The following is a 27,460-nucleotide window of genomic DNA, read 5'->3' as shown; positions in this document are numbered from 1 at the left end:
ATTGTTTTCCAAAACTTGCCGAAGTTGCTGACTTTGCAAGGTGTTCTGGGAAATTTCATCCTCTACTTAGATGTAAGTGTGGGCCGAGGCTCCCTTGGAGTCTAGGGTGGGTTTTAAGTGTTGGAGACCTTCCACTACCTCAGTTCTGTTTTGGGACACCACTAATCTAATCGTGAACGCGCACAATCAAGTGCAAGTGGGTATTTCTAGGGGAAGTGTGGGTATTGGGACAGGTTGAGTAAACCCAAAATGTGATGTCCTCATATGAGGGCACAGGGTCTAAGGAGGATATTTAATATCTAAAACTCAGATAGTTGTTGACAATTTCAATTTTTGAGACATGAATACTGAGAAGGGGGAAGGATTATATAAGTGTACAGTTCTTCCTACTACTTTTTGAGCATGTTTTGTTTTTATTTTGCTCAAAATGAAGTCATTAATTCGTTCATTCAATGAAGCAGTATGGTAGGCGACATGTGTATGTATTGTATCGTATGTATGTATCCCCCACACTAGAGGGGACCTGAAAGTTAAACAGATTTATCGATATGACACTTTTTAAACACACTTTTATCAGGTTTTTAAAAAGCATAAAAACAGAGTGAAGCAATTATAATCCAAAAATCCCACACCAGCCATTCATATCTTTCTCAGTATTTTCTTTATTTTTATTGGTTAAAATCAAACACAACAAAAACATACATTTGTACACAACCTTTTTTTGTCTTAAATCTTACCTTGCTTTTTTCGACAGATTTCACAAAGGAACATCACACGTTTCTACGTCTACATAGTTGTACAGTTTAAAGTATATATGTGCATATATACTTTGATGATTTGGTCACATTTTTTGTTGCTGTATTTTTTTCTTATAGTTAGTATTATTATCCCAAAATAAAAACATCTCCTTACCCTGAAAGCAACGTAAAATATGAGGCGTGGATGACCTCACCATATATCTTATCACAATAACACTCAACAGAACATAGATCTTCTTTCTTTAGTCTTTTCTTTTTTTTATACAGAACTAGCATAATGCCCTAAAATAAAGCATAATCTTTTTTCCAAACACTCTAATATACTGAATTATAGATTTACATATATTTATAGAGAGATAGATATACTTTATTCTTTAAGAAAATGGAGCATGTTCATAAATACTCAGGATGTTCGTGGTTGCCTCATCAGATTTGTTGAAATAAAATGGGAAAAAGATAAATTACCTGTAGTTTATCAGTGTGGTAGGTTGTCTGTAGGCCTGCTGATGCGAAACGTTTTTATTTTGGATGCTCTATAATGTCGACAAATGCTAATTTTGTTCGGGGTTTCTGTGTGCCAGGGGACAAAAACAATTTTATCGGCTGTATTTTTGCTCTAAAGATGCTGAGAGAGAACTGTGATATGGTGCATGTTGGGTTTTATGTTGCCCTGTGTTCGTTGGATTTTGCTTGGCAGTCAGCACTAAGGCAACAATCGAGGAAAGAAAAAGCGGGTTCTTAAGGGAAATAAGAAAAGACACACTGTCCCACACCCACACATAAAAACAAAAACCCAATGGAGACCTTTCGACCCATGCACAAACACACTCCTGTGTTACAACTGAGGGGATTAGTTGCCAGATATGCCACTGTTGCTTGTTTGTCTATGCTGAGATCCTGTAATGCACCTCTAAGGAGTTTCGTCAGCAGAAACTTGTGTTGTATGTTAAAAATCTGTATGTCCTGTGCTTGCATGTGTGTGTTTTTCATGTGTCTGTGTGTGTTTCAACTAACACTGATCGTTTTGCTTACTGACAGCAGACCTTAGAGGATGAAGGCAATGTGGTCACAAGCATTGATCTGCTACAGAGTGACCGATTCTGCAAACCTTTGACCTCCCGATTCTTCCCACACTCCTTTTATGCCCCTAAATTGTTCCTGACATCTTTAACTGCACCAAGTGACTCTCTACATCCCAATACCTTTTCCCATGGATACCCTGAACCCCTTGCTCTTGTTCTACCGCAGACTCACACCTAATTGACATCTTGTCCCAAAAATCTGTAAAGTTGCCCACAGTTTCTGACTCAGAGACAAATGTAGCTTTTTATGGAAATCAGCCCGATAACTGACATGTCACAGACATGAAATCCACCAACTTCTCCTCCCAGCTAAGTGCTTTCATTTTTGCACGCATGCTCGCACTAAAAGTCATTATGTCAAAACTGACCCAATTTGAGTTCATATAGCACTAATGCAATAATGTCTCCGCTCTACGCAGTACCCTTGCATTAAAAAAAAATCACAATGGGTTGTTCTCATTCAGTGTTGGTGTTAGCTTTTTTAAACCTTACATGTGACTATTTGTTATTTATTGTTTTGCAGTTTTAAGTGTCCTTCTCTGATTGTTTTGTACACTTAAAGCTACAGTAGGTAAGTTTTATAGAAAAAAACATTTTGCTATATTTGCTGAAACTGTCACTGTATCCTGACTGTAGCGAATGTAACAGATAATTTGTGGGGGGGAAATCATGTTCCTCCTCTTAGTGCTTCTAATAGCATTTGCAACTGCCCCTGAATGAAAACAACCAATCAGAGCCCAGCTTGAGCTTCACTGGAGTTCTGCAGCATGTGCACGAGCTGTGATTGACACTGCGTTAGAGAGTCCTCCTGGCTCTGATTGGTTGTTTTTCGTTCAGGCACGGTGGAGGCAGAGGAACGTGTTTTTCCCCCCACAGATTAACGTCTCATGTACTCTTATCAGGATGTGGTGACAGTTTCAGCAAATATAACAAGTTATTTTTTAGAAAAGTCACCCAGTGTAGCTTTAACAACCGATTTGTGACAGTTTTAAGGTAAAATTTAAAGAAACAGTGCATCCCCAAATCAAAAATACATGTTTTTCCTGTTACCTGTAGTGCTGTTTATCAATCCAGATTGTTCTGGTGTGAGATATCGACCATAGAGATGTCTGCCTTGTCTCAAATATAATAAGACTAGATAGCACTTGTCATTTGGTGCTCAAAGAGCGAAAAAGCACATTTGACAAACTCAGCAGTAACGTCTCTCTCCAGAAATAATGATGCTGTTACTCAGGATAAACTACAAAACCATGTAGGAACTATTTTCTTTCTACTGAACTACAACCACCACCTGTATCACTGCACAGAAGGAAGTGTGCATCTACTCATGCGTGAGCAGCTCATGTTAGTGACAGCTCCAGATGTAAATGTCAGACAGCTACCTGTTTAAGCCAGTGGGAGGCGCTATCATGCTGTCTATTTTGCAGCAAGCGTGGCAGTTCACACTGTTTGTCCCCAGCAGGGCACTGTAGCTTTGAGATTTTGTTTAGGACGCAATGTTTTTCAAATTTTATTTTCTCTTGCCCTGCAAGGTTGATGATTTTGTTGAGGACGTGATGCCAGCAACAGAGATGTTACTGAGTGTCACTGTGAGATAAACTGCAGTCAAGGTCTCAACCACAATCCCAAACCCTGCGTCTGGAGCCTCCTTCTCTCCACAAGACACTCCACTGCAACTATGAAGAAAAAAAATCACAACGCAGAGTCCAGCGGAGGTGTAAAGGGAGTCTGGCGACGAGTGTGCAGAGGCAGTGGGTTTAAACGTTAATGGAGTCCTGCTCAGCTGAACTACAATGTAAATAGAATTTTTGACTTTGGGGTGGTTGTTGTGTCTAACACTGGGCCAAAACAACCCATTGGTACTGGTATTGCGTCTGTGCGATATTAACCAAACTGTAATTGTTTTTAGTGTGACAGAAACTATACAAACCCTGCTCTAAATTAGGAACTATGGGCAACTTCACAAGGTCTTCCCCCCACTATTATATTTCTCAGTATTCCTGACGTTGGTAGCCTCCGGTGCCATCAAAGGCCCCGTCGCTGTTGGCCTGGCCCCCTCCTCCTCCTGGGCTCTCCAGGTCGTCCCCACCGAAGGAGGTGTAAGGGGCTCCGGCTGCATCCTGGCTGGGGTCCGTGTAGTCCTGGGAGAAGAGGGCTGAGTCGGCCCCTAGCTTGTACCTCTGGAAGCCCAGGAAGGACTGGCCCGCCTTGGGGACGGAGGGATTGGAGATGGAAGCCGACAGGAAGGCAAAGAGGATAAACAGATGGGGGAAAGGTGTGGCAAAATGGATAGATGTAGAAGCAGAGATGCAGAAGTGTTAGAGCAGGGGTTTGGGGAGGAGAAAGAAAGAGAAGGAAACATTGATTAGTTGGCTTGGAAAGCTTGTGAAGCTCATTAGGTAGTTTGAGTGAGTCATTTAGTCAGTCAGAGCAAGTTAGTTCTATAGGCAGCGCTGCAAAAAGGCTATTTATCCATTGTTCAGCTCCATAATGAGAAACACCACCTCAGCGCCACTCAAGTCCACAGCGGCATAGAGACCAAGCAATTAAACTGTGTCTGCGTGCATTATTAAACAGCTGAGGCCCTGCACTGTAAAACACCACAAGACTCATTTTCGTCGATAACTACAGATGTTTCAAGGCAACAGTGGACCAAAGCCAACGATACAATGAGCACACAGAACAAACACAGACGCTCACAGAAAGAGAGAGAGAACACCACAGAGGAAGTTGAGCTGATTTAAGTTCTCAGTGCTGGGAAGTTTCCCGAGGGTTTTATTTACTTGTGTGTCTCGAATCGATAAGATGTTGCAGACAGATCGAATCTGGTTGAACAGTTTTGACTCTTTCAGTCTGATAGACCACTCTGTCACGGGCCCATCGAAGATTTTGTCGGGTTGGGTGATTGCATAATATGAAACAAGTCAATAAACCTTTAGAGAAATTGTTACTTCTTGATAACATAAAAACACAATTTACAGACAGAAACCTAAAAATTCACATTTTTTTGTTTTTTTGTTAAAATGGATGTGGGACATGTTAATATAGTAGTCATGTAATAAAACTTATTTATGGCCCAGTTACATGCACCAGTCTATAAAATTCTAATGCAATAAAACCGTTTGATACTTCAATTTAATTAAAAACAGTCCAATCAAACTGTGAAGTAAATCTCAAAAAGCTATAAAAAAAACAACAATCTACCTACAAAACTTAATGAAACAGCCAAAGAGGGAAAAACAATGAGATTCACATCGAAAAACTTTGATATGCAACACTGGAGAAATGAAAGGAATAGTCTGACATTTTGGGAAATACACGTTTCCACTTTAAAGCTGAGCATTAGATGAGAAGATTTAATGTCTGTCTCTTCAACATGAGTAAGAATAAAACCACACTGAGTTCTCAGTAACATTACGGCCTTAAAAAAGTTTTCATACCATGCTTGCATTTTATTCGAGACTTTTTATTCCTAAAGTATTACACAGTTTGTCACTGCACAGCCTTTAGCAGTAACTTGAAAAGTTGTGGGAAATTGCAAGGTCGTGCAGAATTCACAGGGATTGATTGAATTTACATGAAGGGCCGTTTCATAGTCGAGGCAAAGGCACGCAGACGCAAATGCCTTGGGACGCATCGAGACGCATTGGCCGCCATGAAGTGCTTGCATCTCAAAATGTGTTGTCCATTTTTTTAAAAAATTGCTACGCGTGTAATACCATGCGTTGCCAGCGGGGGTGATAATGCAAGTGACGTACTTGAAATTAACCACTTTTTGTTATTCACAGAAGGAGCAGGTAAGAAATATAGCGGGCGAGGAGGAAAAACTTTGCAAACTCGTACGGGCACTCCTCCATTTATATGACAGTTCTAGTGCCCTGCACTCTAATACAATAGCAGTACTAGCTAGCTACAGCAGTACCAGCTAGCCAGAATGTACCGGTGATTTTGCTACCCCCTATTGCGCGAGCGATGTATTGCATTTCAAGTGTCGCCCGCGTCGCTTGCGTTCAATGTGTTGACTATGAACGGAAGTGCTCTGCTCGCGTCGCTTGTGTGCGTTGCGTGCATCGACTATGAAACGGCCCTAACTCTTGTGATCACAGTATTGCAACATCCGGGAGGGGCCAATGCAGACTGAAAGCAGGAGACTCAGTTAATGAGTGTATTCCCCAAAATGTAAAACTATTCTTTTAAGGACTGAGGAGAAGGTTTTGAATGTAGCTTTATCAAAAAGCAAAAGAAATACAAAACCTTTACAGTTTTAAGCAACGTATTCTGACAAGTCAGTTTAAAAAAAAGTGAAATCACATAACTGAACTGTTACATATAAAAACTGTCCCCTATAGCAAAAGGTTAAAGCACCAATGTCTCTGTAGACCACCATGTTAATGATGAGAAGAAGTGGTGCTCTGTTCTATAAATTGAGACTGCACTTGTTGAAGGGCTCCAGGTTTGGGGATAAAGCTACAGCTGGGCAGATTCTGTGCCTGTGTTACAGTACACCCAGCTACTTCAGCAATGCACCACTGACCTGCCAGCTCTGAATATAAAGTAAAAAAAAAAACTGAACAACCACATGGTCACATTTTAAAACATACTGCTTGTCTGTAATGTCTGACGTCTTGTTTTAATTCAAATTTCAAACAGACTCCTCCATGAATTTGTAATGTAAGATTTTGGTCGGGAGCATTTTAAAATTCCAGTGGGCAGGGAGCTTTCATTCCAGAACGGATTACAGGAATTTAAGTGGGTGTTAAAGGCCAAAAATCTCAGCATTTGGCGATGTAATTGTTGAGTCATGCATATTGATCAACAATTGAATCAACCCACCTGCACACACATTATCGTCACATTGTGCTTGGGTCAGGAAATAAACTATGATAGGCAAAAACATTAAGCAACATCTTACTGGCGTCAATGATGGTACAACTTTCATGTGACTAGGTGCCTTTAAACAAGCTCAGCCACAGCTGAGTAATAAAAGTGTGTAGGACCAGCTGTGGAGGGTTAAGGCAGCAGGGAGAGAAGACAGAGCAGAGTCAGACAAAAGGTTGATGGGGCTGAGGGGGGAACAGCTTGGTGTACTCCTCTTCAAACGACACATTCTTTAACTTCTCCATAGAGAAGAGAGTCTGAGCACCCTGTTGGAACAACATCTTATGAGTTCACTTGTACACATACAAATTAACATGACCACACATATCCAAACACTAACCAAAAAGAAAATGGAGGAACAGCAGGCATTCACATTTTCAATAGGTCATCAAAAAGAACACAAAGGTGATCCACAATCTAAGGTGTTCAGTGTCTTCTTAGGCCATCCATCACCACCTAACGGCAGGTGTTTTGTCGTGTAGTGTTATACGAAGCACCAATGAAGTGTGGAGGCCCTTACCCAGGTGAAGATGGAGAAGAAGGAGAAGGTGATGGCTGCCCGGGCAGCGTCTCCTCCCTCCCTCAGTGGGTTGTCCTCATGTTTGGTCACCTGCCACTGGTTTGCCAAGAAACAGAAACCCACAAACCACATGAAGGACCAGAACGCTGGGAAGAGAGACAGATACATAAACAGTGTTAAAATAATGCTATACACCTATCAGCTTAAACATTAAAACCACCTACAAGTGACGTGAATAACCCTGTTCACCTTATTACAATACAATGTTCTGCTGGGAAACCTGCTGGGTCCTGGCATTCATGTAGATGCCACTCGACATGCACCACACCCTTGCGGACTACGTACCCCACCCACCTTATGGCAAGAGCACTCCCCGATGGCAGTGGCAGCAGGACAATGCACCATGCCACAAAACAGTTCAAGAATGGCTTGATAATAACAAAGAGCTCAAGGCCTCTATCTATCCTCCAAATTCCCCAGATGCCAATCTGATTGAGCGTCTTTGGTATGTGCCGATACCCCACCTCACAACCCACAGGACTCAAAAGATCTGCCACCAGCTCCCTCGGTCCAAACACCCCAGGACACCCCCATGGGTGCTGTGTCAGTGCCCAGACAGGTCAGAGCCAAGTCCAATCCATGGTGGGGCCTCTGACCTGTTGAGGCAGTATAATTTAGATTTAAATTAAGTCAAATACTTTGACTTGACATTAGCATCAGAAAGGTAGGCCAAGACAGCTAAACTGCTATAGTTGGAGGTCCAGAGTGTGAAATTAAACTCTATATTATTAGTATAACAATGAAGAGGACTATGGAGGCAGTTGTGAATCTGTTGAAAACAAAAAGGGACCAAGGATTGACCCTTGTGGAATTCCACATGTAAAATGAGAAGATAAACAACAGCAACCCCAAAACCAGATTAGGATCTATCCTGCTGGCCAGTTGTTGGAACTAGAGGAGGACCAAGATATTAAGAGGATTCAAACATCACCCAGTCACATCTACTGCTGCTAAATGTGTGGTCACTGAGGAGACAAAAGCTAGAATGTAATCAGAAACATGACTGTGGTCTGATCAGGACACATGTACCAGCTGTCCTCTTCGTAAAGTAAGGGTTTAAAGCATTTCATATTACAGCACAGAGGTAGTGGGAGAAAGAGAGAGACAGAAAGTGTGTGAGTGATGAAAATGGGGAAGGAAAATCTTGTCTGTGACAGAAACGGCCTCATTAAGCGACTCAACACTTGACTATCTTGTCATCATGTCTGAGTTCACTGCAGAGGCAGTGCAGCAGGAGAGGAGAGGAAGCTGCTGAGGAGACACCAAAACATAATGTCTCAGAGGCTTGTTAGCACCAGAAGAGTCCTCCTCTCCTTATTATCCCACTCACACCTCCTCTCCCTTTGTTGTGATGATAACCTAATTACCAATCTCTGAAATGTCATTTCTTTATAGACTGAAAAGAGGGCTCATATTTTCTCTGAGGGTGGGGTACTTTGGGACTTTTTATCAGCTGAGAAAATCAGTCTAGGAGAAAGAGAATAAATGTCGGAACCTTATAGCTGACTCACAAGATAAGCAGCTTGACCCCGACCCCAGTACATGCAGTCTGGTAGCACAAGAGTAGAAATGTATGAGTTGAAAAGAGGACAATCCTGGCACTCAGCATGTATGCTAAGTCAACTTCCTATACAAAGTATGGCAACAGCAGCAATAACATCAGCTAGACTTGTTTCTTTAGAGCGGATTTAATGATAAAAATCACAAGCTGCTCTTTCCAATTTTCCCAAACCTGCTTTTCATACTGTATCTTTTTATTGTTAAACTCATTAATGAGGAACAATTTTCTCACATCATTAATCCATCCATCCATCAAATCAACACATTCTCACTCATTCTTTTAGCCTCTTTTAGTCTCTTCTGTGTCTGTGAATTTGCTGTAATGGTTGTCATAACAGCTGGATAAGCTAATCGTGCTGTGGGTCCCAAGAGGTAGGCTGTGGGGAACCCTCCCAGCATGCCCAGGGCAGTTAATGTAAGGATATGTGTTGATTTATCTGAGCTTCTTGTGCTTCAAACAAAGTGCCTGTCAGATAAAGAAATGACTGATCAGATTTGGTATGTGTTCAATTTTAGGTCAAGAAAAATCTTTTTCTGTAAATCATGGCAGTCATGTCCTTGGGTGCTACAGCAAAAAGAAAAAATTAGAAAGGACAGCTGCGTTGGTGGGACATGTGCTCTCTAATTGCCTTGTACTAATTTATTTTATTAGGTTTTAAGTGTTATTGCCTCACAAGCTGTTGAGCACTTTATGAATCTGTTTTCAAAGAGCTATTCAACTTGAATTTATTTGTTCCAGGTTCATTTGTATCAATTGCCTTGCACACGGTCTTTAAACTCCTGTTCATGCATCTGTCTCTGCCTTAATGCTATACAGTCAATGTTTCCTCTTGCTTTTAAGAAGCTTCACTCTTCTGTAGAGAGTGTGGGAAGTGGATTTAGGAAGAAAAAGAGGAGGACTAATTGAAACCAAAATTATCAAATGAATCTTTATCAGAACTAAGTATGAATGCATAATGGCTTTACCTGACACCCCGACATCAGCCAGCACTGCCTTCTTACGGTCTTTGACGCTGCTGATTTGGGGAAAGTAGACGTCCAGAGCCAGGAAGGCCATGCAGCAGAGGAAGGCCATGGAGCCCATGAAGACGCCATAATTACAGGCGTTCTGGTTGCGGTTGAAGATGCAGTACTCTTCCACTTCGTCGGGGCGGTTGATGTAGCCCTCGTTGGCGATGCAGCCGAAGATCACGATGGAAAAGAGCTGAAGAGGAGAAAAGAAGGGACGAAACTTTGAGAAAAGTACTAAGGCAACCCACTGTAGCTCTAAAGGTATGGTCAGGACATCGATAAACAGGATACAATTTAAAGATATCTGGTAAAAGAGAGCTATCTTTCATTATTTACATAATTACTCTTAAAAGGGAAAACACACTGGTGGTGTATGGCGTGCCAAAAGACCAATGCCAACTGTTTTAAGCTCACATACTAGTGGTGTCTTCACACTCATCTGGATACACCACTGTCCTTTCCAGCAATGGGAAGGCAGCAACTTCATCATATTTGCTCAAAAATTGGCACAAACTGACAGCAAATTCACTTAAGTATTACTGTTGTGCCCAGACATCAATGTGTGACACAAATGACACGACACTTCACAACATGATCTGAGTATTTTGCATAGTAAACCAGATAACACCAAAAGATGAATGACAACAGTTCATGAAAAGGAAGATTTAGGCATTTACGTGGTGTTTCATAGAGTCTGACAATGTATTTGCATCTTTAAAGGACAGCAGCCACTCATAATGGAACATCCATGATGAACTTGAAATAGAATCAGAGTTACATCTGCCAGTCATCAAATTGCTTTATTTTGTCTGACTAACAGTGATATTAAAATGAAGATAAGAAGAAAATTCCCACACGTGAGAGTTTGAAACCGGGAAATGTTTTACATTTTTGCTTGAAAGTTACTGAAACAAATGACTTATCAACTATTAAAAGTTACTGACAACTATAAAGCAAATTTGCTTATGACATGAGTCTAAATTTTTAGGTGTAATTTTAGATTCTCAGCTTGTGAAAAGACTGTGCAAAACTGTTAAAACAAATCTAAATTGCTTTCCCTGAATAAGAAAATATATACCTTTAAAGGCAGTACAGCAGTTCATGCATCCTATGATAATTCCCCATTTATCATACTGTATAACTGCATGGGGTCAGGCCAATCAATCACACACAGCCATTAGGTCATTATATAAACAGGTATTGAAAGTAATGGATCAGAAACCTGCTGGATGGCACCACAGCCCAATTCTACAGAAATACAATATATTGAGTTTTGGGAGAACATGCAACCCTCTTGCTGTGAGGCGAGAGTGCTAACCACCACACCACCGTGCCGCCCACATCGTTTCTTTTATTCCTTATAAATAAATTTGCAGGTTTAGCTTACTCAATCAGTGCAAACAAGGGTTGCCTCCTTCGTCTGGCTCAAAGCCAAAGTGTTGCCATATTGGAGCATTCTTTGATTTCTTTGAGACTAAACTGTCCGCCATTATCGACTCCCCGTCACTGTTAAACAAATTCCAGGCTACAGTAGAGGCCTCGGCGCATGCGCACTTGCACCCCCTAGCTCAGTTTCCTGTAAAAATCCCTGCGAAAAATCCCCACGATGTGAAAAATACATGCCGAGCAGTCTTTTGTGTGACACTGGTGTGCGGTCGTAAAATCTGAGCTTTGCGCGCACAGGGCTTGCAGAGTCCGCTCCACGTCTGTTCCGCCCGATGACGTATGCAGTCCAGTCAGTCTCAAAAAAAAAAAAAAAAACCCCGGTCCAAGATGGACTACAGAACCAAATTGGTATCACCGAGAACCGACCCAACCCTAGCGACCAGTGTGTAGGACTTAGTGATGACTAGCCGTGAGGTTGGACATTGTGCTACCCCTCCACTCACCCATCCCTTTCCAAGCATGTCAGAGAACACTACAGTGGCCTTTAGGTAACATAAAAATGCGACCCAACCTAGAGGCAGTGCTTAGTTTGTCCATTCTGAGCTACTGTAGAAACATGGCGGACTCCTTGAAAGAGGACCTGCTCCCTATGTGGATATGAAGAGCTCTTTCTAAGCTAATGAATACATGATTCTTAGCTTAAGATGATTATACATTAATGTAAACATACTTATGTATACTAGTTTCAATTTCTGTCAATGGATCCCCTAAAATCCTACACACTGGACCTTTAGAACTTTAGTGTCGTTAGTGTAGTTAAGATAGTCATAAAAATGTTACTACCTCATCTGGGAATTCATCCTATTAAAAAAGTTTCTTAAACTTTTACTTACTGAACTGCAGCTAGATTTTTTGGACAATTTAAATAAGTAAATATTAGTCATTTTAATTTGCATGTCTTTACAAAGCCTGTGTTTAGAGTCTGTTTGCCATGAACCCATTGTCCATCCTAATTATGCTTGTACTTTCATGCTGACTGTTTGTTCCCGAGTGTGTGTGTGTGGCTGAGCGGATTTTCATTCACTAATCTGAACTCCCCTGCTCAGTATTGTGCTTATACACCCCCACCTCACCTCTTTCTCCACTCGCATGTTTCGTAATAATTCATAAAAGCCCTTTTCAGCCCAAAAGAAAACCACCTGCTGTAGTCTGATGGTATATTTAGACTGACCGGGTAATTTATGAATAAGGGAACACTTCAGCGTGACGCTCTCAGCCCATAATGTCACGACAACCCTGCAGGGGAGTTTTATGAATAATCCCTCATGTCTTTTTCAAACAGTTTTGCTCAATGTGCCTCTGGGGTTTCTGGCGTTTGACTGCGGAAGAATTCTCTGCTATTCTGCAATTTTGTATGACTGCTACATAATATAAAATAATGCATATATAATGCTCACTGAGGATGTTATGTTTCCTGTATTAATTTGGAAAATATTCAGTAAATTTGACAGTCTATTGTGTGAAGAGTAACCTATTGCTGCATTTTTTCCCACATCATTTTTTAAAATTCCAAACTTAACTACACCTAAATGTCTGTGAAATTACAAATGATCACATCCTGTTTTATTATTATCTTGAACTTATTAGTTGTCTTTTCTGCCCAGGGACTGCAGATGCAAATTATCTAACTCCAGTGCAATTATTTTAGATATGCACACTCCCTCCCAAATAAAAAATTAAAATCACAAAATTAAATTACTTAAGTATCATTTATAAATCCCTCTACCATTTAATTTCGTGTTATCAAGAATCCATAATATGCCTCTGCTAAATCAACACAACAAAGAACACACAAGGGCATTTTCACTTTGCATCACCAGAATCTTTGAAAGCAAAGACTGCACTTCAGGTAGATATCAATATCTGTTTGTTTCTTCAAGGAATAGTTTAATGTTTTGGGAAATGGACTTATTTGCTTTTTTGCAAATTGTTTTATGAGAGGATGAATACTGTTACCTATTCTGTCCGTTCAGTAAAAAGCTACAGCCAGCAGCAGGGGCAGACTGGCATCAAGAAGCAGCAGGTGAATTTGCTGTCAAGCAGATACACCACATTCAAACTGACACATGTTTGTCGATCATTCATTCATTCATCTTCTAACCGCTTCATCCTCTTGAGGGTTGCGGGGCCTCACAGCTGACATCGGGTGACATCGGGTGAGAGGCAGGGTACACCCTGGACAGGTCGCCAGACTATCGCAGGGCTGACACATAGAGACAGACAACCATTCACGCTCACATTCACACCTATGGACAATTTAGAGTTATCAATTAACCTAGTCCCCAATCTGCATGTCTTTGGACTGTGGGAGGAAGCCGGAGTGCCCGGAGAGAACCCCCGGAGTGCACGGGGAGAACATGCAAACTCCGCACAGAAGGGCTCCCACGCCCGGGATCGAACCGGCAACCCTCTTGCTGTGAGGCGAGAGAGCTAACCACCTCACCACCGTGCCGCCCTTGTTTGTCGATCAATTAATATATATTTTAAACCATCTGTTATTGCTTGTGTTATGCTAATATGTTAGATATATGTTTACCGTCACAACCTGGCTCAAGGCTGGATAAAGTGGGGAGACCAAATATGAGTTGTAACTAAAGAGAAGTTTATTTTACAAAACTAAAATCAAAATGAGTGTAATGATAAACTAAATGTAGCCAAAACCAAACTGGGTGAAAGCCAGGGGAGAGGAAGACTGGCTGATGCCTCCAGCTTATATAGTCCTGCAGCCTGCTCCAGCTGAGCTGAATCTCCCTGATGACGCTACTCCACCCACCAGGGTCTTGAAGGGAGAGGCAAATCAGATAGTGTTGTCACAACACCCTTATAAAACAGTGGTTCACCATGATCTCTCCCACCAATCCCAGATGAAACCCCAACAATATCTGAACTGCTTTTTACAGGACAATATCCGCAACCTTGGTACAAGGAGAAGCATCTTAAAGACTATAGAGGGAGACAAACAAGATTTCAGTTGAAGGGGCATGGCGGAGCAAGACAGACATGAGGAGCAATGCTCGAGTGTGGGAGTGAATCAATGACTCCAACAACAACCTTTCCCATTAAACAAGCTTCATATAATACACAAATCTGAAGTGCTGACTCCCTTTGTGCATTAACAAAACCAAAAGGTAGTCCACACAAACAAACTGGAGTCTCCCAACCTAAGTCAACTAACAAAGTCTACAGCTAGCTATATAAGCTCATCCCTTGTCTTCAGACAGCTACTGATGGGGGGTGCTTATTCACTGGAAACCAGTGGGTCCAGATGTCCCTGCTAAGCAGAGCCAGTGTTTGGTTTATCTGTTCTGGGCTACTGCAAAAACAACATGGTGGACTCTGTGGAAAGGACCAGCTCCTTATGTAGACATAAATGGCCCATTCTAAGGTAACGAAAACACACTGATTTTTTTTCAAGTGATTATTAACTAATGAAAAACACAGTGAGGAATACTATATATTATTTCTGCCAATACAGGCTCCTATCTCCTACATACTGGACCTTTGGTCACCTGCAGAGCACTTTCTGAAAGGAACTCTGGTCAAGCCAGTCATCACTCATATCTCCATGGCCAAATCAGCTAGAACTAGAGTGTGCTCATATACTGACACTCATGGTCAATGCATTACAATGGTCCAGATCGAGCTGACGGGGAGAGCTAGTGACAGACCTTGGCGAAGTTAGCATAAGGATACACATGTGACTATTTTTTTTTTTTTAAAGGAGAGAGATTAAAAGTACAGTAGCTGCAGAATTTGCAGATTTAATGCCACTTCCAGTATAAGCCACACCCACCTCCAGTCGTCGATCAGAATACAGACACAGAGACACATAATTTTGTTGGTTCAACAGATACAGATAATGACATGTCTGTACACAGCACACTGGGAAAATTCTCACACTGCCCAGTGGCCAGTCTGGCTAGCTTAGCGTAGCATTAAGACTAGAAACTGGGCAGCTAGCCTGGCTCTGTTCAAAGGTAACAAAACCATCATTTATACATCAGGGCACGTAATCACAAAGGTTCCTAGTACCAAGATTTGCTCCTTGTGATCAAATTCTAAGACAATTCTTAGAATTAGTAGAATTTCCCCTTAAAGTTAAGACCAATGCAATAACACTATAATGTCTGAAATAAAATGATCGTGACACTATGATATTTAGAAAACAATGCTGCAGTGATGACTTGGGTCTGTCTCAACCTGTCCTCAGCAGAGTGATCTCACCAACAATGACAACATTCATATTCTCATATTGTGATGCAGTTCATTTCATTTCCACTGGGTGTCCACACCCTGCAGGCTCACAAAAGGACAACCAATCACATCTGTTAAAACAATGTGTCAAACCCGTCAGCAGGGTCAACCACACCTTCTCACCAAAATAAGATTTGCTCTGAGAACTTCTGTAAATCACTCCTAACCTAAAACTCCTTACTAAATTTTTTTAGGCTTAGTTAGGAACTCTCTGAGAGCCTACACAGAATGTTTGTGAATACAGCCCCAGTTCTTGTAGGTAATACTAGACAGGAACACGGTAATTAGTGTTATATATAGACTAGGGGTGTAAATCACAAGTTTTATCACAATGCTATATTATATTGATTCTTTTGACAGTGATACAATATTTGCTGAAATCACAAAGTCTGCCACAATATGATTTTGATTTGATTCAGGGGCTTGCGATCCATATCAGACGATATCAGTAAATATCCTCATTGTGTTTTTTCTCGGATGCTCACCATTATCTGCCTGGCACTAGGTCACTAGCACTGTTTAAATGTTTAGGAGGGAAGTATGCTTGGATGGAAATGGTGACACAAATTTGCCATTGGATTTGTAAAATAAAGGCACATATTGAAAATGATGATTTGTATTAATTTTTTCACTTTGCATCAATAATATTGGATTGCTGATCATTGAATTGATGATCTTTACACCTCTATTACAGACCTGGTATGTACCCGTGCTGCGTCTGTCCATGTTAACATGGTGTGTGATACAATGCGCCATCATTTGCTGAAAAGTAATATTTGATGCTGCACATGTATAAGCACTGAAAATTAATTATTTCAAAGACACGTTTAAAGTACTTTTTTATCGTATGAGTGCGGTTTTGGTGGTAATTGCTCCAGTGTTAATTCAACTGCTGGATTACATGGTCCTCTGTGACTCTTAGCCATGTGAAATCCTTTTTCAACCAAGCGTTTAATTTTAGAAATGCATGGCAGCCAGTTGAAATATAATGCTGATTTTCTTAATTGCAAGTACGTGATGGAGAGCTTTTTCTCCGGACAGGGCCGGTCTGTCTGCGGTGGCGACAAAATGGAGTCAATCATACCATAGGAGGAGGTTACTATGATAGCATCTGATCCCTCAATCCTTCACGCTGCTCTGCATTCCTCTCCTTTCATCCTCTCTCCTCTGTCCTTTCTTTTCTTTCCTTCTCCTCTCCTGTCTGCCTTTGCCTCAAGGAGTAGAGACACAAAGGGCTACAAAATGGAGTCAATAGCAGGAGCAGGTTACTAAGATACCATCTAATCCCACTCTCCTCTCCTCTCCTCCAATCAGCACAGCATCACGGAAGCACCCTTTCCGGGGCCATAAAATATAAGACCACACACACGTACAGACACCCACGGTGTTAGTATTCCACCCTGCAGTGCAGTGTAGCAGTCGACTTTGTACTTCAGTTGATAACAGCAGATCAGACAACTCCATCCAACTGACAAACCCTCAGACCAAACCCCTAGGGAGCCAGTTCTGTCTGGATAAGACCGAGGCTGAACGTGTTTATGTTTGTCTGCAGTCTGTGTGTGGATTTTGCTGTGGTGACTGATGGATTCTGAATGTGTGTGTGTGTGTGCGGTGTGTAGTGTGTGTGTGTATGCCATTGAGGGAGTAAAAGAGAGACAGAAAGCTAGGAGTGAACCTTGGGTTGCTGAGCTGCTTGGATAGTTTACCCAGCTGTTGTGTCTGTGTTTATATGATAAATGACAGTGATACAAAGGGAGAGCACACAATAGACTGTACTTCCACTGACAGCCCTGACCATGAAGGCTAACAACCAGGCCGGGAGGGAACGGGGATGTCAGTCAGGATGGGGATTACAGCACAGTTTCTCTCTTTCACTCTTTCTGTCTTTATCTGCGTTGAAGCTCTTCTTTCCACTGTCTGTTTCACACCCGGGAAACCACATTTTCTCTGCTGACACAGAGTACTCAACATCTGAAGTGCCAACCGAGGCAGAATATACTGTAAGTCTGTTAACTTTACTTTCCACCGACTTCATTATCTCAAGACTGAGACTTCTGGGATACAATCCATTTGACTGCACGAGGGGAAAAAGTTGAAAATCAAGTCACTTTGTTTTGATATTATAGCACCCTTTGAGGAAAATCCCCATTGTCCATGTCTTGCGTGATCCCAGTGTTGGCCCAGTAAAAACCAGTATGCTTGTTACTGTATTTATACCTCTAAGAGGGACTTATACCTGTGTGTCAGCTCTATACAGAACCTACGCTGGAGCCTATGTATGGGGCTGAGCATTTATACTTGTGCGGTGGCGTCTGTGTCACTCTGCAGTTACACCTCCAAACCACTAGTCGGCATCTGGGTTTCTGTGAAGTGCTTTGAAATTTAGCTGATTCAAAACACATTAAACATAGCGTGATAGCAACAATTTCAAACACAAGTACACAAATCGACATCATTATGACTTGCAGTATTCACAGACAAAACACACACACACATTTTCCCTACAAATACAACATGCTAATGTTTTTAGCACAAGCCTATGGCATTTTACATTGTTTAAATTAGCCTAGCAGCTAGCAGACTTTTCCTCTACTCATATGAAGCCAGGGACAACAGCAACATTTAACAAAGGTAACATTGCAAAATGCTGCTCTATTACAACTCACAAGGTTCACTGACAAAACTGCTAACAATATCAGCACAAGCCTATGGCATTTTACATTGTATAAATTAGCCTAGCAAAGCGCAGATTTGAATTTGAACCCCATCACAAGGTTGGTCGTCCCTTTTATTATCAACAGGGTTTCAGGAAAAAAATGAAAAAATTAAAAATGTGTAACTTTTTAGTTTTTTTAAAGATAGAAACACCAAATTAGTTTTATCTCTATCATAGTAGCCTGCTCATTAATGCCCCTTGTGTTACCATAAATTTCATCCAGGTGTTTGTTTGAATTATCCTCTGTAATGACGAGGCCATTGTTTTACAACAATTCATTATGAATATAACATGAATATAACATTAAATGAAACAGTGGAATTGGAAAAGATTAATCTCCATCACATTGGGTGCGGTTACATGATGGCTTCTCATTCAGAATGAAATAAATCTGAATGAAATAATTCCAGGTAGTTTACATGAGAAATATTAATTCCGAATGAAGGTTTCCACAGGAGATCAGTTTAATCGCCTTTATTCGGGTCTGCGCAAGGTTTGGGGCAGGGAAGGTTTCTGATTGGATAGGGGGTGGGGTGGATGTTATGTGTTTACGTTTTCCAGAAGAAAACACTGTAGTCCTTGCTCCGGATAACAAGATGCTTGACAATGCCGTTCTTAGTGCCTTTTTCAGGCTTGTTTTGCTTATATTCTTGAAGCAGCAGTACGACAACAACCTTGTTCTGCTAATGCTTCGTCTGTTGAGGAGGAGAAGGGAGGTAGAAGGTCGAAGAAGGGAGACAGAAGACCGTGCTGTGGTGAATGGAAACCGGTGAGTGCAGCAAGTCTGACTGCTCTATCTCAGCCCGTTGCTATGCACGCTGTATACGTCATCGCGCCAGAAGGGCAAGGAAACGAGCATGCGCAGAAAGAACGGAATCACTGGAATCGGGTAGGAGGTGTATACAAGACAGAAAAATTCTTCCATTTGTGTTCTGAAAAGGAATATTCCATCCCTGTGCACCCGATTAGATTTTCTTTCGGGTTGGCTGTTTTCATTCGGGTTGAGGTGTTTACAAGGAGCATTTCTATTCAGGTACGGCTTCCAACGCGAATGCAAAAGGAATACATGGCTCCATGTAAACGCACATATTATGAACCAGAACTTTTGTTAAAATGTCAAACAGCCTAGGCTGAAGTATGAAACTGTTTGGATGCAACGTTGTTTTCTACTGAGGAACTAAAGCAACACTGTGTGTGTGTGTTTGTGTGTGTGTGTGTATGTGCAATCAAAAACACCTGAGAACATATGGACCATAACATGTTTGCCATGCTGACTGTCTTTCTGAACTGTCACACATGAACAACCAACCCCCAGAGCACTGAGACGACCGTCCCCAGCTGACCTCTGAACAAACTTTCTAAGCTAGCTACCACATGGCTTTAGCCTGCGAGCTAAAAGTTGACTCAAGTCAAAGCTATTACCTTTGAATTTTTATGATTCTGATCTATTAACAACTGATAACCTACAAGCTTTTAATACAACAACAACACCAACATGAAAAATTACTCAACAGCACAGTGTTACAGCGCCCTCTAGTGTAGCTGTAATAAGCACTGTGACAACCAACCCCGGTCTCCCCTACATATTTTCGCTCTCTTGAGCAATCTCTCTAAATGTAGGGGAAGAGCAGGCATCACTGTGAGTTTTGACAGCCATGAATCTTACTACCTGATGACATAGCCTAATCCCTGAGTCACTCGTATTAATCAGCAATAACACAAGTGACTCAGTACAGTAGCTTACTGTATACAATAATACACTATTATTTTGTGCTAGGCTGCAAACAGACATCACTAATGTTCATGTTAAAGACAAAGTCAATGGAGAGCTGTCTACACAATGTAGGGAGGAAACATGAGCTGGCATTTGGAGTCTGTGTCTTGTCTTAGCAACCATGCACAACCTTTCTGTTTCCCTCGCCCTCCCTCCGTCTGTCCCCTTTCTGCCTCTCTGATCTCTGGCCCGTCTTGAGCCTCACGCACTCCTCTCTCCGTGGAACGAAGGATGTGTGGAGGAGGACACTAACACCTCTATCCCCTCTCCATCTACCTGCAGCCCTTTTTCATTAAAGAGAGAGATGATGAAGAGATGGAGGAAAAGGTGGAGGGATTGCAGAGGGGACGAGCGGAGGGAAGCGTTGGGGGCAGAAGGGGTATGGAGGCGGTGTTATTTTTAGACCGGCTGCATCATCGCTCGCTCCCTCCACTCTCGTCTTCTCCCATCTCCCCTCATTACTGGCCCTGCCTCTGCCCACGAGCATTCTTGAGAAAAATGAGCGCGCTCTTACACACGCGCTAACGCACGCACTCAACCATGTACAGCTCAAACGCACGCACAGTTTGTCCACTGCTTCACATGCCCGTCTTACTTCCGGAGTCAGGTCAGAAAACACAAAGTCAAGCTCATACAGAGTCGATCACATGATGTCAGCATGTTTTGTGTGCTCAGAGTAGACATTTAATAAACATATGTTACAGATAGATATACATATCTTTATCTTACTTGTTCTCTTGCCTCTTTAATTTTTTCCTTTAAGCTTATATTTTCTTGCCTCCCACAGACGCAGACATGCTGGGTTTTTGGCTCTGTGTTTAAAGCATAGAGGAATGGTAGTGTTATCTTAACAGTGGGTTAATATTATGTTAATCTAATTTATGCTCATTTCTCTTACATTGTTCACCTAAAAACAACATATACACTCATCATGCACAAACTTATTTACTTATTTACTTCATAACAACTACATGCAGGTAAAACTAGAGCTATAACTGCTGATTTTTTTCCCCTAAAAAATTTAAATTTGTTAGCTTCTCTGCACTTCTGGTTCAACTGGCTTGAAGTTAATGGGATTATTGAATGGGTTTTTGGTTACATGCCTGAATTATAGTCTGTAGTTAATAGCCAGCTCGCTCACTGTAAAAGTCTGTAGTACACGCAGGTCAAAAAATGCATCCGAGGCACTCTGACTGTGTTAAAAATCCGGGATCACCAACACGTTTTGACTAGAAAGTCTTCATCAGGGTGTAAAATGCACTGGAAACACGTGTGCAATTTAACAGCTCATGTGAGGGTCATGTGACACAGCTCACATGATATGTTGGTATAGGTCAACTAGACAAAAAAAACCCCACATTGACAGAAATTGCCAATGAAAATGACATAAATGTATACTATAAATAATGAACATATTTAGTAACAAGAGGTTCAATGCCAAATAAATAGAAAGGAAACAACAGTGAAATAAAGTGAGAATTGTTATGTATTGTGACAAACCTGCACATAAAGTGGCAGAAACTAACAAAAAGCAGACATGACAAAACACACTACTACAAACTCATGACATGTATTAAGTTGAAATATTTATAAAGCGTATAACTCCTGATAACTAACAAAAGGATTTGTTTACAGCCTAACGTTAGCTTTTTACTTTTTTTTTTTACTAGCTTTGACTATTTTGCTGAACTAAACATGTACCTATCATAAACTTTTGTTTGCCACAAAGCCTTTTTTCTGCAATAATCCCAAAATCCAATGGAAAAATCCCATTGGCTTCTTGATGTGGGGAGCCACTCTACGAATAATAGAGATAGGGGAAAGAATTAATACAATAAAATTGAATCGTGACTTAAGTATCATGATAATATCATATAGTGGATTCTATGGTGATTCCCACCCCAAATTATTAATAGTTTTAATAATAACAAAAGGTTCTAATAACAGTGATGCATGCTATTCAGACTATAAAGTGTTGCAGGACAAATGTGTGATTCTGGCTATCCACCTTATTTTCAAACATGGAAGTAAATAGTGATCAACTTCCGTGTTTTTGTGCGAGGCGATTCCCATTTACACAGTAGTCAAGAGTGCTGGACCGGAAGTGTCGCAAAACAAAAAAAACAACAACAACAAAAAAAAAAACGGAAGCTGGCTGCGTTCTGTTTTGCCTCCGTGTTTCCATGAAAAATAAGGTGAATATGAATAAAATGGACTTCACTTAAATGTGCAATATGTCATTTTCTGCCGCTAGGGGTCTCAAATCAAAACAATAACAGAAGACGGAGTTGGATGACGTCACGAAATAGCGTGGGATCATGGGAGTTGTAGTTATATAACAGATACAGATCTAACGTTCCTCACTCCATGAAACCGAAACCAACCGTTGCAGTTTTTTTGACAGAGCGAACTTCAGCAGCAGAGAAATGCTCATGGACGAGGTATATTACTGAAGATATATTCACTTTATGTTTCACTTTATACAAATGGGGTCCGTCGGCCGGTGTAGCACCACACCAATATTTATCCTTGATTTAGCTCTAAAATTCTTCTGGGATCGCTTGGTTGACCCATACGTTTCCATTTTACCGGCTTGTTTACCGGGACAGCTTTGGTGTCAGAAGGTGCAGCAACCGTCAATGCATAATCATGATCCATGACGAGTTAGCTTAACCTAGCAACAGTAACGTTCATTCTCTGACATCTCATGCGGTCTACTTCTTCTTCTTCTCCTTCATTTAATGGCTATGGTACCTGGAGTTACGTCGCCATTGACATGCGACCTAATGACACGGTCCGTAACTTTTATTAATATTTCATATTTATCTGAGTTTGAAAAATTGTTGGAAACATTTCTGATAATCAAAGTAAACAACTAAACAAAATATTTAATATTGGTTTAGTGGTTTTTAGACATTTTTATGTGGGAAAAACTACATATTATACCTTTAAAGGTCCAGTGAGTAAGATTTAGGTGGGCTAAGTGACATCTAGTGTGAGAAATGCAGATTACAACCAGCTAAACTTTAGGTCACAATTCCTTTAGTGTTCAGTGTTAAGGGGGTTTTTAGCAGGAGCCAAATTTTCCAAAGAGGTCTCTCCCTTTCCAAAATAATCGGACGAGGTGATTAAAACCGGTAAAAACAATGTATAACGCTGTTTCATGTTACAAATCAGTGTTTCTCCAACACTGTTTGGTACGTCACAGACAGCCTGCTTGCCAGGTACCAGCAAATGAGTGCTAACCTAATTTCCAGACGTTGAGGAGGTTTCCTATATAGATATTAACAGCTCCTTCTAAGATAACAAAAACACAACAATTCTTATTTTCAGATGATTATACATTAAAACAACATACATTATATTGCATTTCTGCCTGTATATATATCCCTAAATCCTACACACTGGACCTATAATTATAATAATGGGAAGGAACTGTTTCCATTCATTTGGTAAACCGATTAAAACATGTCGGTGAATCTGTAATAAAAGACTGTAGCACCTATTGTTGCTGCTAACTGTTACTGGAAACACTGAAGCAGTGTGAAATTATAAATTATTTCAACGGCAACTTGTTTTCTTTCATTTTGCTGTAAGACAGAACAACTTAAAGCAGATGTTTGATGTTGTTAATGCCAACCTGAGTTAGCTTTCACAAGCCTCACGTCTGTTTCTATGAATTAATTACTATCATTCTGAAAACTTCTTGTTAAGCACAGAGGTTCATTTTGAGTTTGCGAGGACGTGCATATCTGTAAACTGTAGAATAAAAGGTTCTTTCGGAGATATCTCACAATGTTGATTCAGCTGTTTCGCTCAGGTCATGAAATGACACTGAGTATGCTTCTTTTGCTGGACAAGGCCGTAAGGTTCGGTCAAAGCTCTCAAAAAGGGGTGCCCTAATGGCTGAAGGGTTAAGAGCTGACCATGTACCACCCACAAGTTTGGCCTGGGACTTTTGTTGCAATTCATTCCTCATTTCTCTCGACTCATTTCCTGTTAATGAAGGCATAAAATGACCCCAAATCACATTTACTGTGATAGCAGTTTGCTTCGTATTGTGAAGTGCTGGTGTTTCAGTGTACACAGTGATTATGGAACATGTACATCTGTGTCCCCCGCTGCTTTTTATTTGGATGCAGAGGGGAATTTGTCAGCCTCTGTAACAAGGACAGCAGGACCTGCAGGGCCACTAGTTTTTAGTGGTGTGACACAGTTTGGTTTTATGATGCTCCCCTGAGAAACTCCACTGGGAAATAAACTCACTACCAGGGATGATCTTTCTCTACGTGCCTCTATTTTCCACACTCTCTCCTCTTCTCTGCCTGTTCCAGTGACACAAGCACCAAACACACAAACGCCCTTACTTGAAATAAGGATTGGTTTTGGCATGACCTAGTTCGTTGGGTTTGAAAACGCACATCGTCTTCAGGGTCACAATTATATTTGCTGTCACATGGCAGGGGGCAGATTGAATTACTGAGCTTTTTTCTCCGGCTGCGAGCAGAAATCCAGAAGGGTTTGTGACGGCTGGGGCTGGAGCATGTCCTTCAAATGCACACTGACTGCATATCGCAAGGTTTAACAGTCATTTTTCTAATGTGCACGTCCCACTGAGATACATGTACGCACTTACGGATACGTTACATAACATAAATATTGAAGTGCGCACAAATGAAATGTGGTGAACGCTTGAACTCACTGCACCTAAACATTCCTCACTTGCTTAGAAGCCGTGAAAAGTGGAGCATGTGATATGGTTTCTTATATGACTCTCCTTCACGCCCTCCCCCACACTTTTCTGCTGTGATGCTGTAGATACTTTAGGTGTGTATGTGTGGGGAGGTTTCCTCGCCCCTCTGATCCGTAGACAGATCACAAGGCTCCTGGTGGTGATGAAAGCGGGCTCTGTGAAGGACACCACGTGGGTTTCTGATCTTGTGACCATCAGAGGGTCACTTACAAATTGCACATTAAGTATGCCAACTGCTAGAAGTGCATGTGTGTGTGTGCATGCTTGTGAAACTGTGCATGCATTCGGGAACGGAATCTCCCTTTCTCTTTCTACCTTCCTTACTCTATCTACCTTTCCCCTTTTTTCTCTAAAATTTAATTTTGGGTGGTTGCTCCATGCACCACTTCAAACAGCCAAACAGCCACTGGGTAGACCTAAATCATATCGGTCCAGTCTGGCTGCTTGTGAATGATTTAAAGCTGCTGTTGTTGCTGGCTGAAAGGCCTTTTTGGATCCATTGTAAAGACCAGACAATTGAGCCCGGGCCTCATGTCACCCCAGTATTCACACACTGTACCTCACACAAAATCCTGTGTTAGAACTAGCAACACACACACATGCAGAGGGGCACATCAGACCATGGCCTAGCACTGCAGTTTGTCCAGGTCTTTGTGGCTGTGTATTCATTATCGAATAATAAATGAAAAACCATCTGTGGAAAAAATACTGCACAGGTGAGTTAGTCTTCTCCTTTTTTGAATCATAGACTAATCTATGGAGTAAAATATATGTCCCCTGCACATTTAAGAAGCAAACTGACAGATTTTTACTGACAATGTGAGTCCAAACTGTCATTACACCCCCAAAACATCAGTCTTAATGAGGGGTTTGGTCTCAGATTCAGATTCAGTCTTCAAGACTTTCTAAAACACGAAAGCAGGTCCTGTGGGGTGAGATTATTTAATTTGTTTTTAATAAGCCTGCCTTCGTTTGGGATTAGCTTTATGTCCGTACATTTTCATCTGATTATCCGTGGCCGGATTGCAGGGGCAGCAGGCTGAGCAAGGTACTCCAGGTGTCCTTCTCCCCAGCAACGCTTTCCAGCTCCTGCTAGGGAAACCTGAGGCATTCCCAGGCCAGATGGGGAATATAATCCCTCCAATGTGGTCTGGGTCTGCCCTGGAGTCTCCTACCAGAAGGCGCCTAGGAGGCATCCTGATCAGATGTCCGAACCACCTCAACTGGACCCTTTCAATCCTTTCCAAGCTCCCTCTGGATCTCTGAGCTCCTCACCCCATGTCTAAGGCTGCGCCTAGCCACCCTACAGAGGGAACTCATTTCTGCTGTATCCACGATCTCATTCTTTTGGTCACTACCCAGAGCTCATGACCATACGTGACAGTTGGGACAAAGATATACCAGTAAATCGAGAGCTTTGCCTTCTGGCTCAGCTCCCTCTTCGCAAAGATGGTCAGGCGCATTGCCCACATCACAGCTAAGGCTGTGCTAAACCTCCTGTCCATCTCACTCATGAACAAGACCCCCGAGATACTTAAACCTCTATGGTTTATGTATATATAATAAAACCTATTAGTTTTAAATTCAGACTGGATGAAAACGCAAGTTGTGAAAGAAAAGAGCTAAGGTACTTAGCTAAGTTGTTGTTGTGTTTTTAACTTGTTAAAAACACATGCAGTGGTAATATAATGATGGACAGTCCAGATTGCAGATCTACTCCCACTTGATTTTGTTACGCTCTGCTTTATAAGATTGAGAAACCCGTCTGTTTCCTTACAGCGATGCAACCTTGTTTTCTGGAATCATCTGCTCATTTTCTCACTAATTGCCTCCCAAATTCAAACGGCGAGGGGTAGTAAAGCAAAAAAGGGAGGGGTGTGTTGAGGAGAGCAGAGTGTGTAAGCGAGTGGGTAGAAGAGAGTGTAAATGTGTGGATATCAGTGTCGCTGTGTCCTGGACTTCTGATTATGTCTGTCTGTCTCATTGTGTACCCTTGGTGCTGCAGTGGCTCTCCTTGAGTTGTACTTTGACAAGGTCTCCTCTCTGTCTCGCTCTCCCTCTCTCTCATTACATGAGCAGCTGCTGCCATGGTGACAGCAGCAATCAGGTATCCCCAGTCCAGGCCAGCACGCTGCAGCAGACAATAAGCCCACACACACACCCTCGCACACATACACGGTATATAATATCCTCTAGCCGTGATCCTGTAGCAGTCCGGCTAACTCACTGCTGACTTGTAGTTGCTTTTCTCCATCACATCTATCTCATTTTACAAGTACCTTTTTCCATCTTTATGTTTGTGTTTGATTCTGACAGGAGCTCAAATACAAATCTCAGTGAATCCCTCATTTCCAGTGTCTCTATAGAGGATCCAACCTGTCTTTCATCTACGGCTTTGTCCTCTCTCAGTGATGAATGTATCGTAACACATGAAGGAGTTGGTCCTTTTCCCCCGGTGTCATTGATTTGAAATGGTGAATAGTCCTTTGAAGACCACATCAGCCAAACCGAACGGTCTCTGAAATGGGATGGTCTGGTCTGTGAAGGATTTCCTGGTTGCATCACCAGTTTACCAGCCCGACCCGTTGGTGTTCCTGTTGCCCAGTAACCAGCTATGTTTGACGAAAGGAGTAAGCTAGTAAGTTGGT

At 41.6% G+C, this 27,460-nt stretch overlaps 1 protein-coding gene across 2 annotated transcripts in view; it reads right to left on the bottom strand.

The window, feature by feature from the left end:
- Positions 1-655: 655 nt before the first annotated feature.
- Positions 656-27,460, bottom strand: part of LOC125885445 (synaptogyrin-1-like) — a 35,350-nt gene continuing 8,545 nt past the window's right edge. Inside the window, exons 2-4 of one of the 2 annotated variants that reach the window (XM_049570983.1) lie at positions 9,825-10,062; positions 7,239-7,384; positions 656-4,047 (exon numbers count right to left, since the gene is read on the bottom strand). In XM_049570983.1, coding sequence (XP_049426940.1) covers positions 3,832-4,047; positions 7,239-7,384; positions 9,825-10,062 — 600 coding nt within the window. In that variant the 3' untranslated portion in view covers positions 656-3,831. Of the gene's footprint in view, positions 6,985-7,238; positions 7,385-9,824; positions 10,063-27,460 lie in introns of both variants that reach the window. The other variant, XM_049570982.1, reaches the window with a different exon arrangement.

This window comes from Epinephelus fuscoguttatus, linkage group LG3 (assembly GCF_011397635.1).
Source record: "Epinephelus fuscoguttatus linkage group LG3, E.fuscoguttatus.final_Chr_v1".
NCBI classification, from domain to species: Eukaryota; Metazoa; Chordata; class Actinopteri; order Perciformes; family Serranidae; genus Epinephelus; species Epinephelus fuscoguttatus.
This window is presented reverse-complemented; position numbering and strand designations above follow the sequence as displayed.